Source organism: Botrytis fragariae, assembly GCF_013461495.1.
Source record: "Botrytis fragariae strain BVB16 chromosome Unknown tig00000006, whole genome shotgun sequence".
NCBI lineage: Eukaryota > Fungi > Ascomycota > Leotiomycetes > Helotiales > Sclerotiniaceae > Botrytis > Botrytis fragariae.
In genome coordinates, this window is record NW_023500988.1 from 1,070,291 (window position 1) to 1,086,966 (window position 16,676).

Genomic DNA, 16,676 nt, shown 5'->3' on the forward strand with positions numbered 1-16,676 from the left:
ATATTTTCTGGATGAAAAGGGAATGAAAAGGAAGGGAATGGATGGAGGATACGTGACGTTTGACCTGTGGTGGATTTGAGAAGTAGATCTTCTTGATGTTGACACGGTTTAAGACTTTTGATATTGCAATCCCAAGATTTTATACATCGTACGATACGTTTGGCTCGATTTTTAAGAAAAGAATATCGATGTGGTTGGTAGGTGAAGAGTAAAAGTCAAGTGAAGTCAAAAATGGAAAGCACGCTAAACAATTGAGGGGTATACCAACATCAATGGTTGCCTTTGACGCACGCGCACACACACTTCATTTCATTATTTCTCAGGTTCATGATATTCTTTCTCGGCGTGATCAGGTATTCATCTGATATTTCCTATTCCTTTTCAATCTCTTTTCATTTATCATCAATCCTGAAAAGGTTTCAGATTACCTACGAACAATCAAGCAAAGTCTTGCTCCACATCCAGTGAAAGTCACCATGGATAGAGGTTGGGATCCTCGTCTTCAGAAGATTATGAATAGTGCAATTGGCAATACTTCTGGTAGTGTACCTCATCATGAAGATGGAAAAGGTCCGGGATTTTCTGCAAACTTCTTCGCGGGTAAAGACTCTCAACAGTTACCCCCAGAACCAGGATTCACCTTCGGACCATCTCCAATGCAGCACACTCAACAAATTACTGGTTCATATGGCCAAGATATGAATGGGCGAGGCCATTATAACAACATAGAGCATAACCAATCGTCTGGATATTTGATGGCACCAAGAGAGGAACCACCTTCTGCAGGTTTTACTTTTGCTCCGGCACCAAGGCAGTCTGGGCAAAGGATGTCGCCTCTTGATCAAAATACAGATGTGCGAGCTTCGTATGATATTCCGGTACACGATCCACTTCAGGGGTACTTGAGTCGTCCTTCGTTTGAGTTATCTCAACCTATGCAAAGACTCGCTGCATACTCTACGGCTGGTATTGGTAATGGACAAGGTCGCTTATCTCTTCCTAGATTTCCTTCTCACGTTGGAGGGCAAGCAGAATCTAAGGTTCCCGTTGAGCGAAAGGACCTCAGGGTTCTGGCCAGTACAGATAATCTCTTCAAACAGCAGATCTTGCAGGATATCGAGTTGAAAACTAAATCAAGAAATAGACCAGCACATCTTTCGAGTTCTGGTGTTGGTGAAGGGGATAGTCCTCTTACTCAGCTTGCAGATAATATGATCTCGCAGACGTCAATGTCGATGCCTCGACCTATAGGAGCTAGTCCCTCGAAACAGAACATTTTTCAGACTCAGTTGGCGAGACCGCACCAGTTTCAGCAGCAAAACCAACAGGTCTTCACACCACCATCTACTAGAATGGAATTGGGTATGCCATTTATCATTCCTTTCTTGAATCCATGTGAACTATGTCGGCTAATTATTTTAGGTGCCTTCGCCTATAAACCTCCTGACCGCGTTAATACGACCATACATTCTTCTCCTTCAGAACTTTCGGTGTCGAGCCCTAGTGCTAGAGTCAGTTCACGTCGAAGTTCGAATCGTCGTTTACCTCCGCAAAATACAAAAGAAAGAGGGCAGGAGCTTGAATACCAGTATACAACTCCACATACACCTCAGAATCAGGTCTCAGCTAGTGACAGATATGCTCTGACATCGAGAGTCTCTCAAGGGCAGGAGATTGGCTGTAGTGTAGAGCATTCGGGTTTCTCTCCCGCTCAGACATACCCTGGTAATGCTGGACAATTTAAAAACGGCCATCAGATTATTCCCTTTGGAAATAGACCACCAATGGCACACGGAATTCAGCTTGTGTCTCCCCATGAACTTCCGGATCGATTTCGTCAAGTCTTCCCGTACGAACTCTTCAATGCTGTACAATCCAAATGTTTTGCACCAATCTATAGGACCAACAACAATATTGTCGTGTCTGCTCCTACTGGAAGTGGAAAGACGGCTCTTCTGGAACTTGCTATTTGTAAGCTAGTTGAAAGCTATGGTTCTGGACAGTTCAAGATCGTATATCAAGCACCGATTAAATCTCTCTGTTCGGAACGTATGAGGGATTGGACCAAGAAATTCAGTCATTTGAATCTACCTGTTGCGGAACTTACTGGTGATACTAGCAATGCCGAAATGAGTCGAGTAGGGAATGCATCGATCATCATTACCACACCTGAGAAATGGGATAGTATTACACGAAAATGGACAGATTATCAAAAGCTTCTGCAGTTGGTGAAACTTTTCTTGATTGATGAGGTTCATATCCTCAAGGATGCTAGAGGAGCTACTCTTGAGGCTGTAGTTTCTCGGATGCATTCTATTGGAGCTAGTGTTCGGTTTGTTGCTTTGAGTGCTACTGTTCCCAATGCGTAAGTCAATAACTATCGGTGCAGCATTTTTCGGACGCTAATATATTTATACTCCAGACATGATATTGCCACTTGGCTTGGAAGGGACTCAAGTAGTCGGCAATTACCTGCTCATCGAGAAACATTCGGCGAAGAATTTCGACCTGTCAAGCTACAGAAACATGTTCATGGATATGAGAGTCGTGCAAACAATTTTGCTTTTGAGAAAATCCTCGATGGCAAATTACCGGCTCTGATTCAAAAGTACTCCTGCAAGAAGCCAATTATGGTTTTTTGTTTCACAAGAAAATCATGTGAAGTTACAGCAGCTATTCTATCAGAACATTGGACTCGACAAAGAGTTGTTGACCGTGCTTGGCCAGCTCCAACTATTCGAACTGTGGTAGGAAGTAAAGATCTACAAGAGTTGGTTGGATGTGGTGTTGCTTATCATCACGCAGGTCTTGATGCGCAAGATAGATGTGCTATTGAGACGGCATATCTGAAAGGAGATATTAGTGTGATATGTTGCACCTCGACATTAGCTGTTGGAGTTAATTTACCTTGTCATCTTGTGGTTCTGAAGGGGACAGTTTGCTTTCAAGATAATGGACTAGTCGAATATTCCGACCTCGAGGTTATGCAAATGTTAGGTCGTGCTGGAAGACCTCAATTTGATGATAGTGCTATTGCAATTATTATGACTCGAATGGAGAAGGCAGATCGATACAAAAAGATGATTTCAGGTCAGGATATCTTGGAGAGTACGCTGCACTTGAATCTTATTGAACATCTCAATTCAGAAATCGGACTTCGCACCATCAAGACTGCTTATGAAGCCAAAGTTTGGTTAGGAGGGACTTTTTTGAGTGTTAGGATGAGACAGAATCCTAAATATTACACGTTTTCTGGGATTGTTCCTTGTAGAGATGCGGACGAACAACTCGAATTGGTATGCGAGAGAGATATCAAACTCCTTCAAGAATATGAGCTCGTCACAAAGGAAGAAAATTTCTCATGCACAGATTATGGTGCTGCTATGAGCCGATACATGGTTCAGTTTGAGACGATGAAATTATTATTGAGTATTCCTCGTCATTCGAAGACGGAAGTAATCTTGAATACCGTGTGTCAGGCAGCAGAATTCAAAGACCTTCGAATGAAGCCCAATGAACGATCAAGTCTTCGAGAATTCAACAAATCTTCAATGATGAAGTTTCCAATCAAGGAGAACATATCAACAACAGGTCATAAAATCTTTCTCATGATTCAAGTACAACTAGGTGGTATTGAACCATTAACGAATAACGACTTTCGAGTCATTAGCCGACAGTTCGCAATGGAGACTAATATTATACTGGAACGATTTCAACGCTTGATTCGATGTGTTGTTGATTGCAAAGCTGTGGATTGTGATTCAGTCTCAGTACGTTGTGCTCTTGATCTTTCTAGGAGTGTTGCAGCGGGTTACTGGGAGAACTCATCTTTACAGTTGAGACAAGTTCCCCAAATAGGACCAGCATCTCTACGGAAATTGGCTGGGAATAATGTCAATACTGTTGAGAAGCTTGCTGGGCTCGATACGGCAGGAATTGAGAGAGTTATGGGCAAGAATCCTCCATTTGGGAAGAAGATGAAGGACAATTTGATTGGATTTCCTCAATTGACTCTCACGGCTCAAATTGTTGGAAGAGCCTTTTCAAAGGCAGGGGAGCTGCCAAAAGTTAAAGTTAATGCTTTGCTTGGTTATGCGAATGCAAAGGTACCGAACTGGTCGGGTAGGATACCTTCAATCACCTTCATAGCCGAAACATCAAGTGGCACTCTGGTATATTTCTGGCGTATGAACATCAAAAAATCGTCGAATGGTGGTTCTAAACAAGAGTTTACTGTTGAACTTTCATCGCCGGGTGATGAGATCAAATGTTGGCTTGCATGCGATGAGATTGTTGGTACTCTGAAATCTTGCGTTCTACAGCACCATGTTCCTGCATCCGAGTTTCCTCCTCCGAAAGTGATGGTTGAGCGACCGAGCATAAAGAAGTCTAAGCCTGAAGATATGGGAACTTCTGATGAATTCGATGATGGTATTGATGACGATGCTATACTCGCGGTAGCTAAGCAAATCGAAGGTGGACGTCGGGCTTCAAGTGATTATGGCTCGGATGCTTTTGTCGATATTGATACAGCTGATCTAGGCAATTCTAAAGAGAGTAAGAAGGCCAAAGAAGACATCGTTGAGCTAGAGCCTGTGAAGATGGAAAATGGAAAATGGGCTTGTAATCATCATTGTCGTGATGGAAATCCTTTGAAAAATGGTCAACTCTGTAAGCACAGATGTTGTAGGGAAGGTTTGGATAAGCCTAGAAAGGTTACAAGAAAGAAGTCTTCCACTGGAATTACCGAAAACCAAGGTTCGAAGATTGATGATAAGATTACGGGGACTATAACCAAGTCCAACATGAGCAACACTCAACCTTCCGGTAGCAAACCGCTTTCGAAGTTGACCAAAAAAACTCAGTCTATGCAATCATTGGTTCCAAGTTCGGATCAAGACATTGTTGAAGTAATCGACCTTTCGAAAATTCTACCTCCAGTTTCATATCCCGATATTGCACCTAGAGACCACCGCAAATTACATAATTTGCATACAAATATTCAGAAAGATACATCTGTTCGACTTCCAAAAGGCCAACCCAAGTTCTCTTATGCAAATGGACAGATACCAAATCTTTCATTCATGGATGCTGATGGCTCTAAGGATGAGCAAAAAAATGAATCGGAACATTTTGATTCTGATGAGTACGAATTTCCTTCCCCTTCTGCTATTTTAAGCATTGAAAAGCCAGTGTATAAAGGTGTCTGTATCTCTGCAACTGAGTTACCACCACCAGCTCTGAGTGTGGATATTTCTAAGCAAGATAGAAATGAGCAACAACCTCTTTCAGATGACCCCTTTGAAGATTCATCTGGTAGTTTTGAAGCTGCGATGATAGGTTTGGATGATTCTATCAACCTTCGAACTGCCCCTGTTGCACCGAATGCTCTGACTGCCCCGGCTACTCCCAAACTCAATACAAGCTTCGCTGATAACGTGTTTGACTTTGCGGCATTCAATTCTGAGGAAGTCAATGAACAACAATTCTCTAGTCCATTGATGAGTCAGATGCGAAGAAGTTACCAAGAAAGAGAGGATGATGAGATGGATAATATGGGTATTGGTATGTCATCTACAAAGCGTCAGCTGTCAAGTCCTTGGATGAAGGATTTCCAGAATGGCAATGTGATGGGAGATGATCAGTGGGGTGGAGATGAGGACGAGAATTATGATAATCCGGTATTACCTCAGATGAAAAGAAGAAGAACTGGTGTAGGAAATGAGGATGAGGACCGTGGAGGTATGGAAACCACGGGAAAGGATTCAGAGGACGCTATAAAATCTACTAGTGGAAGTAGTGCTCCAACATGGATCAATGAGATGGGCTCTGGAATTATGGGATCGGACACAGGGAATGGCGGGGATAGTGAGCAGAATGGAAATGTGAAGGTCAGTGTTCGTCAAGAACCTGCTTGGGTGGGTGAGATGGATCCGGATTTTATTGACATGCTTAGAGGGTACGTTGATTTTGTTGATTGATCGATGAGTTGCATTATTATTAAGGATGGACAGATAGATTGAGGATATTCTGATGGATTATGTGAGGGAGTCAATAGCTGTGTATATTTGGGAGAGGTATATAAATGGAACTACCTATCGCTATATTGCTGGACAAATTGAGGGTAAAAGGAAATAAGCTAGAGCTATGTTGGCCGAGATATTATTTTTAGCACTCCTTATAACAAGATATCGTTAGCACTTACACATAAAATGTATACAATAAACTCAACAGTGTCTATCTATTGATACTGATTTTTTATCATCTTGAGAATCAAAGGTGTATTTGATTTGGGAAGTTTCCCTTTATTTCTCTCCTCTCTCTACTGCTCTCTTTCATTCATCGTTTTTCTTCCTTTCCCACCCCTTGCCTCCCTTTCCCTCTCTTCCTCTCATTCTATACCCAAAACTTCAATAACTAGTAGCAAGTAGCAGCAGGAATAAATAATCTCTCAATTGATATCCAATACAAGTACAAGTACAAGTACAAGTACAAATCGAAACCGAAGCCTATTGCTTGTGCTAATGCTAGTGCTAATGCAAATGCTAATGCCTAACCAGAATCAGAACCAGAAGCGGAAAGTTCAACATCAAAAATCCACCCGCCCATCCCAAAACCCAAGACCCAAAACCCAAAAACCAAAGATCCATATCGGACGTTCATCTCGTCTCATCTCATCTTGGCTTTTTTCGTAATCGTATGTACATTTCTCGTTTGTCCTCTCATGCCTTCATCTCTTCATGCCTTCGTGCCCTCATGCCTTCATCCCCGGATAACTAAAACTGAAAACTCTCCTTTTACTTCCTTTGATGCCCTTTCCTCCCGTCATATCAGTGGGACTTATAGGACTCATTGTGACATTTCCGTATCCATGTCCATGTCCGATCTCATCATCGTAATTGTCCACACTTGCACCTGCACCCGCAGCAAAACCAACGCCAACACCGGCATCAGCTGTACTCCCCTTCCTCATTCTTAAATGTGTAGATGTTCTCGCTACCCCTGTACCACTACTCATAGGCCTCTCTCTTTCTTTCTCTTGCTCCCCGGCTCGCCCTTCAGAATGCATAATCCTAGGCCTCTCGAGTAATTCCGCAATTTCTCTTTCCCCCTCCTCCAGCTCTTCTTGACTCCTCTTCCCATCCCCACCCATCTCAACATCCACACCTCCATCCTCCCCCTAACCGCCCCCTCCAACCTCCTCCACACCCCCGGATCCTTCTCCAACTCCTGCCACGCTTCAATATCACTCCCCCAAAAAGTCTTCCTCACGCTACTCACTCCCACCTCCAACACCGTCACCGCCGCCAAGATAACAATCAGCGTACACCACCACAGCGGATTGCGACCAAAATGATTGATGAACCCATCGCGGACATTGTAGGTGAGTGATTTGGGGGAATAGAGAGCGGAAAGGAGGAGATTCCAGAGGAACCAGCCGCCTATGCTGAGGATGAGACCGATGGCTGTGATGTAGGTTTTGCTGTGCATTTCTAGGATACTGTGGGGTAGGAATGTTAGTATGGGGTTGTGGGTGGGTGGGAAGAGGTACGGAGATGAAATGAAAATGGAAACGAAACCGGAAATGTAAATGGAGGTGAAGATGGAAAAGGAAGAAAAAAGACATTCAAGTACTCACAGAAGTTTCGTTACGATAATAATCACCGCCGCCGTAAAACACAAATCTCCCAACGAATACAAAGTATTATCATCCGTGAACCTTGATTCTCCAAAAAGTCCATACGCGAGAAAGAAGGTGATGATCATTTCGCTCGCCGCCATGAAGGTCCAACCAAAATATTTCTTCAAATTAAATGCTTCATTACGTTGTCCATACGTGTAGAGTTCCGGAACGGCAAGAAGCGTTGTAGCCGAAAGATCTTGATCGAATACACCGAGGAAGATAACACATAGCGATGTGAAGAGCGTATTGAAGACAGTCAGAGAAGCAGATTCGAAGAGTGAAGTTCCGGAGTATCCATTCCACTTTTGATAGATAGCTTGAATCATGTAGAACAGGAATTCTTTCCAAAAAGTGGCCAGGATGTATTTTCCCGTGCGCACATAATTCCAATGCCCATGAACGAACAAGAGACGTTGCAGGAAACGGAATTGAGCAATCGAGTAATCGGATATACGAGCTGCTTGAAGACCTTCCTTGCCACTGATGCCGATTCCCACGTGAGCTTCTTGAATCATGGCGATATCATTTGCGCCATCGCCAATGGCTAGCGTGATGGATTTATGGACTTTGGTTCGGATTTTCTTTACCAGCGATGCTTTTTGACTGGGGCTCGCTCGACAGCAAATAACTGAATCGGCTTGGACGACGAGATCGAAGAATAACAGGGAAAGGGTTTGGTTCGCATCAATATCCGAAAGCGTTTGTCCGTCCACGACGATAACCGAGTGAGCGACATTTCCATTATTGATATCAATCAATGTAGTAGCCATTCGTTGCTCAACTTCACCAGTAGTTCGATCCAGAATAACGACTTCCGAATAATGTTTAGCAATCCTCGCCGAGTGGGCGATATTAATAGCCGTCTCTCGCTTGTCACCCGTAAGCATCCAAATCTTAATATTCGCTCTCCTCAATTTATCCACCGTTTCCGGAACACCTTTTTGAAGTTTATCTTCAATGGCCGTGGCTCCCGCAAGATCAAAATCTTGTTCTATCATCTCTCCTGCATTCTCAATCATGTTTTGACGATCTACTAGACTCGTTGTGGCATCCAAGTATATCTTCTTCCATCCAGTGTACTCTTGTTCTTCCAAGAATCTATAACCAAATAACAAAGTTCGAAGGCCCTCACCAGCGAAATCATCAATGTGTTGAAAACAACGTTCAAAGACAGCAGCATCATCCAAAACCAATGCTTCATCAACAAACTCATCAAAATGTTCAGTTTGCATAGAAGTTCTAACATCCGAAGAAGCGAAAGAAGATCGACCCATGGCCATTGAAGTTCTCGGAGTTCTGTAAGCATCAGCCGATCCATCCAAATCCGGCAATTCAACATCACTTTCTCTTTCTCTCAACCAAGAATCAAGCTCATCTCGTATAGGTTGTAATCGAGTACTGGCCATGCTTGGTCTTCCACCCCCAATACTTTTCCGACTTCGACTCAGACTTGATCGTGGAAGATTTATACTAGGTCGACTATAACTCGTCCTAGGACTACTTTCACTCATTCTTCGTAGTGCTTCCTCGGCTTCTAAGCTCTTCCTCACACTTGATCTTCTCTGAACCTCTGAAGCTTTCTGCATAGCTAATGGTGCGAGCTTCAAACGTGGAAGGATTGAAGAATCTGCACCTTTACAAAAGATACAAATCCTTCCATTAGGAAAACGGACAATGATCGACATTCGCTTTCGCTTACTCGAAAACTCAATCACATCAAGAACTTCATAAGTTTCCGTAATATCCTCGGATTCACTCGGTATGGTCAACGTAATAGAACGAGCAGGTCTATCTATAACCAGATATCCCAGTTCTTGAGCTGCTTGTACCAAAGCCAATTCATCTGGAGATGCAGCTTGAAATTCAATATGCCCATTTTCTCGAACTTCAGGAAGACACGTATGACAGAGTGCAATGGACAAAAGGAAGAATTTAGCCTTCTTAGTAAAAATACCATGAGGTCTACTTTGCATATATCGAATCATTTCCTCGGTTCGAAATTCAGGTTGAATGCGATTCGGTTGTGCTGATGATCTCCAGACAGATCCTGATCTTCTAGGAATATCGGTGGTTGAGCTGTTCAATCTATCATCCTCTACATGAGACTGACGTGTTCGTTTCTTCGAAAAGTGTTTAGAGACTTCTTTGCCCTTACTTTTTGACTTCACTTTATCTCCCTTGGTCGCATCCAACTCCAGTTCAGCTGCTTCTCGAACCAAATCAAAATCATGAAGCCAAGCATATCCAGCAACACTGAGTTTCCGAAAACGCATGATATTATCGGTCAATGTACCCGTCTTATCGGAAAACACATAACTAATCTGACCCAAATTTTCGAGAATCGTAGACGTATTTGAAACCATTGGGGTATTCGATACAGGATCATACATCTCAACATCATGCATGAGAAGTAATTGTCCAACCTTGATGATCTCCAAACTAACATATAGCGAGAGTGGAATCAATGTATTGAAGAGGATAATAAATGCAACAATCGAGTAGCTGAATTTGAAATGAGCTCCTGTCAAATACCAAGAATTATTCTCGACATTCTGGGACCATACTTGATATGCGATGGTACAAAACAAAGCAAGGATAATGACAAATATAACAAGAATAATGACAATGTTATTTGCAATCTTTTGCATCTCGGGTGCTTTCGTTCGAGGATTTTTATTGGCGTTCATTCTGATTTTGCACTCTTCACCCGTGTTGAGTATCATACCAATGGCATTAGGTGTGTTCCTCAGAATACTTCCTCGGAAAACAATCTCATTAGTTGTGAGTGGTAAGGTCTCGCCATCAATAGTAACTCTTCCATCAAAATTATACAAATCCAGATTAGGATCTTCAATCACAACGTGAGCTCGACAATCAACTAACTTCTCCACAGTTGAGCATTTCTTCACCAAAGGAACCGGAGGTGATTTCGTCTTTAAGTTTGTCTCACCATCCAATGCCATGGTTTCGATAAAAGCGATATTATTAGGTCCATCTGCATGTAAAAGGAGAATATCTGCAGGTACCGCTTCGTCCCGTTCGAGTTTTATAATATCCCCGACTTTGAGATTTTTCCATTTCAACGTTGCCCAATGTCTTGGTCCAGAAGCAGTCGCTTCAATGTCGATCTCGTGCACCGTTTCGGGAGAATCAATACCCAAGCCCTTCTTGACCCTCTTTGATCGCGGACCTTTAGATCCGATATGAGATTTCTCATTGATATCTAGAGGGGTACATTCGTTTAAAACCAATGTTTGATTGTTATTCTCAACTTGATCCAACTTGTAGCGACGAACGTCATCATATCCCTCCTTGGCCATACTGATCATCACGAAAACTAAAAGTGGAGCAATTGTGGTATAGCTTCCCGTTGGTGAAAGTCCAGGAACCATTTGAAGAATAGAAACAAGTAAAAAGTACGCATTTGCCAGTTTTGAAAACTGGAAGAAAAGCTGTCGGGGTACAAAATTCCATATTGTGTATCGACTAGAGCGAATAGTATTACCGATATATGCAACTCCAGTCCTCTCGTCGATTAGCGGGGTCCCTCGCGGACGAGTAGCATCTAACTCAATATGTCGTCCATCTTTCGAAGGAGGTATTTCCCTTTGTCTAAGAATATCCTTCAATATCTTCTCTCTCCAAAACCATTGCGATTTCTTCTTCGCTTTCCGGATAATCGAATCGTCTCCCTTAACCTTGCGCACAAAGCGATCGTAGTTTGGTAAATCGCTCGCCCCAAAAGCCTTCTTGTCCTTATATCTCGAATTTCTACTTGAGCTCGTAGGTTGAGTGCTCTCGCTTGGTGTCTCTTCAATCTCATCATGTACCGGACATACCGCCACCGAAGTTTGTATCTTCTTCCCACCATTATGTGAAGGTTCTGCTTCCGCAAGTTCGATATTCTCCGGCTCGGGCTCCGAATTGTTCAATCCCCGCGCAAACAAAGTCCGCCTCAATGAATATCCTCTATCCCTCGTCCTCGGCGAAATCGGTGATAACCCTAAAATCCTCCTCCCTTGTCCCGATGTTGTTGATCTGCCATCTGCAGCTGTTTCAGTCCCCGCTACCCTGGTATCGATACTTAAATTCGGAGTGGCAGGTCTCTGGCTAGAAGATTCGACAAAGCTTCCTCGTTCGCGTTCTCGTTCTACATCCACCGAAAAGCGCACTCGATGATTCTCTTTATTTGCGGCGAGAGGTGCGGGGTCCATTGTCGCAGGCGGGGAATTCGAATTGTCTGATGAGATTATTTCATCGCAAGACGATGAACTCGTACTTCTTGCTCCAATATCACCGGTCATGGTTCTGATTCATCTGTTGTGCCTGATTAATTTCAATATGTCACGAGAACTGCCTTCGTTCCCTTTTCAATTCGATTCTATTTATGCACCACCTCTCCAGCCACCAGACAATAACACGTGCCCTAAAGCTACCAAGAATAAAGGTATAAATCAAGTGTAACCACAACTGCAATCAAGAATAACTTTGTGGAGCTTGCGCGAAGTAATCTGTATCTGCGAAGTATCTAGCCTAGGTATGTAGGTAGCTTTGCGAAACCTTATGGAGGAAAGCCCAAGCTCAAGATTGAATAAACAAAACACAAAACACAAATAGCAATAACAATTATTGATTAATAGAAAAGAAGAGAAAAAAATGCTGTAGAGGTACAACTATTCGAACGAGTGAGTACCTATACACTGGTACCTACATTGGTTGATATTTCCAATCCCAATGTCTGGTGTCCTTTAGGTAATGTGAATTGTAAATAGATATCTGGTAGGCAGTCAAAAAAACTTGAAGTTGGTCAATTCTCCAACCAAATCTAGCCCTTGAGCCTGTTTCGTTTCGTTTCGTCATTGCTGATTGTTACTCCGCAGATCTTTTGGTGCCATCTTACTGGTCGGTACGTATTTATGTAGTATGTACGTGCCACTTCCCCTGCAGAATCTACGATAATAGAAAAGAGGCTCAGCTATGTAGTCAGCTAAAAGAAATGTTTTACGAGTACACACTAGGTATATGCACGCATATACATCGTATAACATGAATTGTTATCATATTGGATGTAAATCTCATCTGTTAAAACATCTATTCCGTATCAAGCCACCCTACAATCCACGATTTTCAAAGAAGTATCATTCATCCCTTCTTCAACATCACAGATCATATCTATCCAATTCACACTCTAACGCACTAACCCTCGACTAACACTTTGATACATACATGTAACATACCTATCTGAACGATTTGTTTATTCGCTTAGCTACACATCTACCTTTCTGTCTATATGCCTAATACCCATACATCTTTGTCCAAATCATCCATCCCATCCATCCCAAAACTCATCCATCAATTCTTACCACCCATGTACTCCTCTACTCCTCCACTCATACTTCAATATCCCCAATATCCCCGAACCCCCCAGATCCAGATCCAGCATACATCTATACACCTATACACCTATACACCCCAGCCCCAACCCCAACATCCCAACACCACAAGTTACCAAACCCCCAAGCTGGACAAACACTACCTCCGAAATCCCTAACTAGGTAATACATGGTCTAGAACAGTCAATAGTCGATATAAAGATCAAAACCTAATATCCAAACTAACAAAATACACTCTCAGACATATCACATCACACAAATCTCACACATCCATCACAAAGCATCTAGGGAAAAACCCACACACAAACACACACATCATAAATATTAATTATATGCACATTTTTTTAACTTTACTACTCAAGCTCAAAAAAAAGAACAAGATTAAAAAAAAACGAAGAAAACGATTTTACAAAATAGATTTTCCACTATTAAGCCCACCATGATTCATCAATCCATTGCTTTACGCACATGTGCGCCAGCCAGCAAAATCAAATAAAAGTACCAAAAGCAAAATTTGTAACCCCCCCCACCATGTTATTGTTTCCAGATTCAAATATCGCACGCTTTCCCCCTAAAGCTTTCCACCCATCCATTTATATCTTCAATCCAACTACCACACAAAATCTCCACAAGAGAGTTAAGTAAAAACAGTAAAGATGAAGCTGATTAACAGACATCAAGTTCAAGAGAGAATGCGCAAGAGCGAAGATATCAATGAGAAAACGATCGCTGTACCAGACAGGCATGATAGAATTGGGTAAAGTCGTCATGCAAGTCGTGGCGTAAAAAGACAGAAGGAAATTTGGGAATATGAAATCAAGACTATGCTACAATGCCCAAAATAGCAAGTGCAGAGTCGAGAGAAGAATCGACATGAAATACCCAAAAGTTGAGACGGCCGTTGACACCTCCCCTTTCCGTGCAAAATGAAAATCAACCCAACGCCACCCCCGAAAATCGCCCCAAACAATCTCTAAGCAAAAACACTTTCTGAAATGCAGACATTGATCATCTCAACATCTGTAATTTCAATCTCATTTCCAACAAAGGTCCAAACTAGCCCTTTCAGGCTCTCGACCAGTTCCAAAGTTCAAAAGGTTGATCTAATCTACTGAGGCATATGCTCAGGCGAAAGACCATCATGATCAACAGGGAATTGAACAAGATTACTCATGTCCATATCCGCCGCAGATTGTTCACCAAAAGCTGGAGAATGAGGATGCATAGGAATATTAAGGGTGTGCTTCTGATACATCTCATTAAGTCCGGTACCATCATCGGAGATGGCCGAATCATTATGCATACTGTAAACATCGGCAGAAGCACTTCGGTGCATCATTGACATTGGTGGAGATTGATCAACAATTGCTGGGTCTCCGTGACTCATAAAGGACAAAGGAGAGACGGATGGAGGAACAAGCGAAGAAGGATCAGGCGACAGGTAAGGCATCGAGTATGGCGTAAAGTTCGAATCTGGCATTGAAGACGATGTTGGCATTGGTCCTGTCATAGGTCCATTGTCATTATGGTGAGGGAAGAAGCCAGGGCTGGCATAATCCGATGGGGAAGTTGTTGTTGCTGCTGACATGGGATACTGTCTGAAATCCATTCCATAACCCGATGAGGTATCAATCCGTAGATTGGGTCCAAGAGGTCCAAGGTTGTTTGGTTGTTGAGGAATAGGAGCAAAGATATTGGGGTTTCCATGTTGGTGTTGATGTTGATGTTGGTTTTCACCAGGGTGCTGAATGAGGAATGATGGCATTGGGTTGTTGAACATGGAGAAATCGACGGCCATTGGAACGGATCTACTTCTCTGTCTTCTGTGACCAGGTCCACGTGCACTTGGATGAACACCAATACCCCATTGAGATTCTTGGAACATGCCAACATGTGCTTGCGCATTGAAATTTGGCTGAGAAGACGGACGGAGACCAGTTGGAGATGCAGGTGCTGAGATAGATAATGGTTGTTGGTGTGTGAATGGATTATCGCGTGTGATGAAAGACTCAAGGGAAACAAGCTTGGCCAATTGACCACTGAGAACCTTAGGGTGACCACCTAAATGATGAACCATGACTTGAGATGCTTGCTGGTCTTCTGTAAAATCACCACATTGGTAAAATCCACCCGATCCAGAGGAGTCCATGAAAAAGTTTGGCGCACGAATAAGTTCAACAACTAATCCACCGGGTCGCGACTCATTATCTCCATTTTCCAGGTAGATATTTTTGATTGACGAAAATGGATACTCAATTTTGTAACCAGCTTGGTCGTTATTGATGTAGTAAGTCATTGTTGACTTATCCGGCGAGTAGAAGATGATGAGGTCCATGGCATTCTGGCCAATTCGTCTCCAGGATCCAATACTCAGTGATCTACACGAAAGATGATGAATCACTGTTCAATGTCAGCATAAGATCCCAGTATAAAGAGATCTGTAGTTCTACTTACCAACTTTTCCTTGAGGGCCGTGATCACCACCCATAAGCATGTTGCCACTACCATAAGGCATAAGTCCACCTCGGCCCAAGAAGTTACCACCCAATGACTTTCCTGATTCCATCTCCTGAATCGCAAGGTATTGGCGCATAGTTTCTGGAATTTCACAAGTCTCACCAGTCTCGATACTCTTCTTTGCCATGAGCTTGATCTTTGCACGTCTGCGAAAGGCAATTAGACTATGCGATGCTTATTTAGTGGATGGAAATAACTGACCTGTTTTGGAACCAGATTTGAACAGAACGTTCAGTCATGGTGATATCCTCCGCGATTCTCTCTCTAACTGTGGCTGTAGGTGTTGGGTTTTTATTAAATTCCATTTCCAAAGTAACCAATTGATCTTGTGTAGCTCTCTGTCTCTTCTGGTTCTTTTGTTGTTGTGTTAATGTGCTCTTGCGCGGAGGTCTGCGGGAAGCCGAACTACTTCCAGCCGAGTTCGACGCGGTAGGAGAGGGTGTTGAGAGCATCTTGAGAGCGTCTTCTTGCGACATGTCCGACATCTTTCTTAAGTTGTTAGGACCGGAGTCAATTACTTTCGTATGTTCCTAACAGTTCAATCTTCCTCCAATGTTTGTGTATGTATGTAGTATATGACAAGCGGTTGTCTTTGGTTGCACGAGTCTCTGTGATCGTCGAGATGCTATATGCCTTGTATGCACAGGTTGTTTTTCTGGGTCGAAACCTAAGTGAGAATAAATAAAAGGGTCTTTTGAGTAAATCCAAACTTTGATAAGATGGATGGATTTCAGAACAAATGCTTCGCTGAATCTTGCAGGAAATATTGTAATGTATTGTATAGATTTGAATAGATTCTCAAGAGATTCGTAAATGAAGCGTCGTAGATTTATGAAGAAAGAGTGTTGGAAGGGTCAAGATGACTCTTCTTTTTACTTTGTGGTTGAATGTAAAGACTGGAAGTGTGAAGTTCGAATCGAAGGAGTGTTCAAGTCAATAACGACTTTATTCTTTTCTCTGCAGAAGAATTGTGAAGAGGTAGAATGTAAATGTGAATTTGATAACTGAGAATCCGAAGGAGTGTAATGGACCCGAAGAATCCGATTAAAAGAAAGACAAGAGGGAAAGGGGAGAAAATCACA

The 16,676-nt window shown here is 42.6% G+C and overlaps 3 protein-coding genes across 3 annotated transcripts; 1 reads left to right on the forward strand and 2 right to left on the reverse strand.

The window, feature by feature from the left end:
• Positions 1-476: 476 nt before the first annotated feature.
• Bfra_001505 (putative dead deah box dna helicase protein) lies at positions 477-5,981 on the forward strand (the record flags this gene model as incomplete). Its single annotated transcript, XM_037331934.1, has 3 exons — positions 477-1,362; positions 1,423-2,365; positions 2,423-5,981. 3 exons carry the CDS (start codon positions 477-479, stop codon positions 5,979-5,981), a joined length of 5,388 nt encoding a protein of 1,795 aa, XP_037196088.1.
• A 773-nt stretch (positions 5,982-6,754) lies between these two features.
• On the reverse strand, positions 6,755-11,988 carry Bfra_001506ia (putative phospholipid-transporting atpase protein; the record flags this gene model as incomplete). Its single annotated transcript, XM_037331935.1, has 3 exons — positions 6,755-7,180; positions 7,282-7,501; positions 7,640-11,988. The coding sequence occupies 3 exons, from the start codon at positions 11,986-11,988 to the stop codon at positions 6,755-6,757; spliced, it is 4,995 nt and encodes a 1,664-aa protein (XP_037196089.1).
• Positions 11,989-14,185: 2,197 nt separating this feature from the next.
• Positions 14,186-16,079, reverse strand: Bfra_001507 (putative homeobox domain-containing protein; the record flags this gene model as incomplete). Its single annotated transcript, XM_037331936.1, has 3 exons — positions 14,186-15,477; positions 15,532-15,740; positions 15,796-16,079. 3 exons carry the CDS (start codon positions 16,077-16,079, stop codon positions 14,186-14,188), a joined length of 1,785 nt encoding a protein of 594 aa, XP_037196090.1.
• Positions 16,080-16,676: the final 597 nt, after the last annotated feature.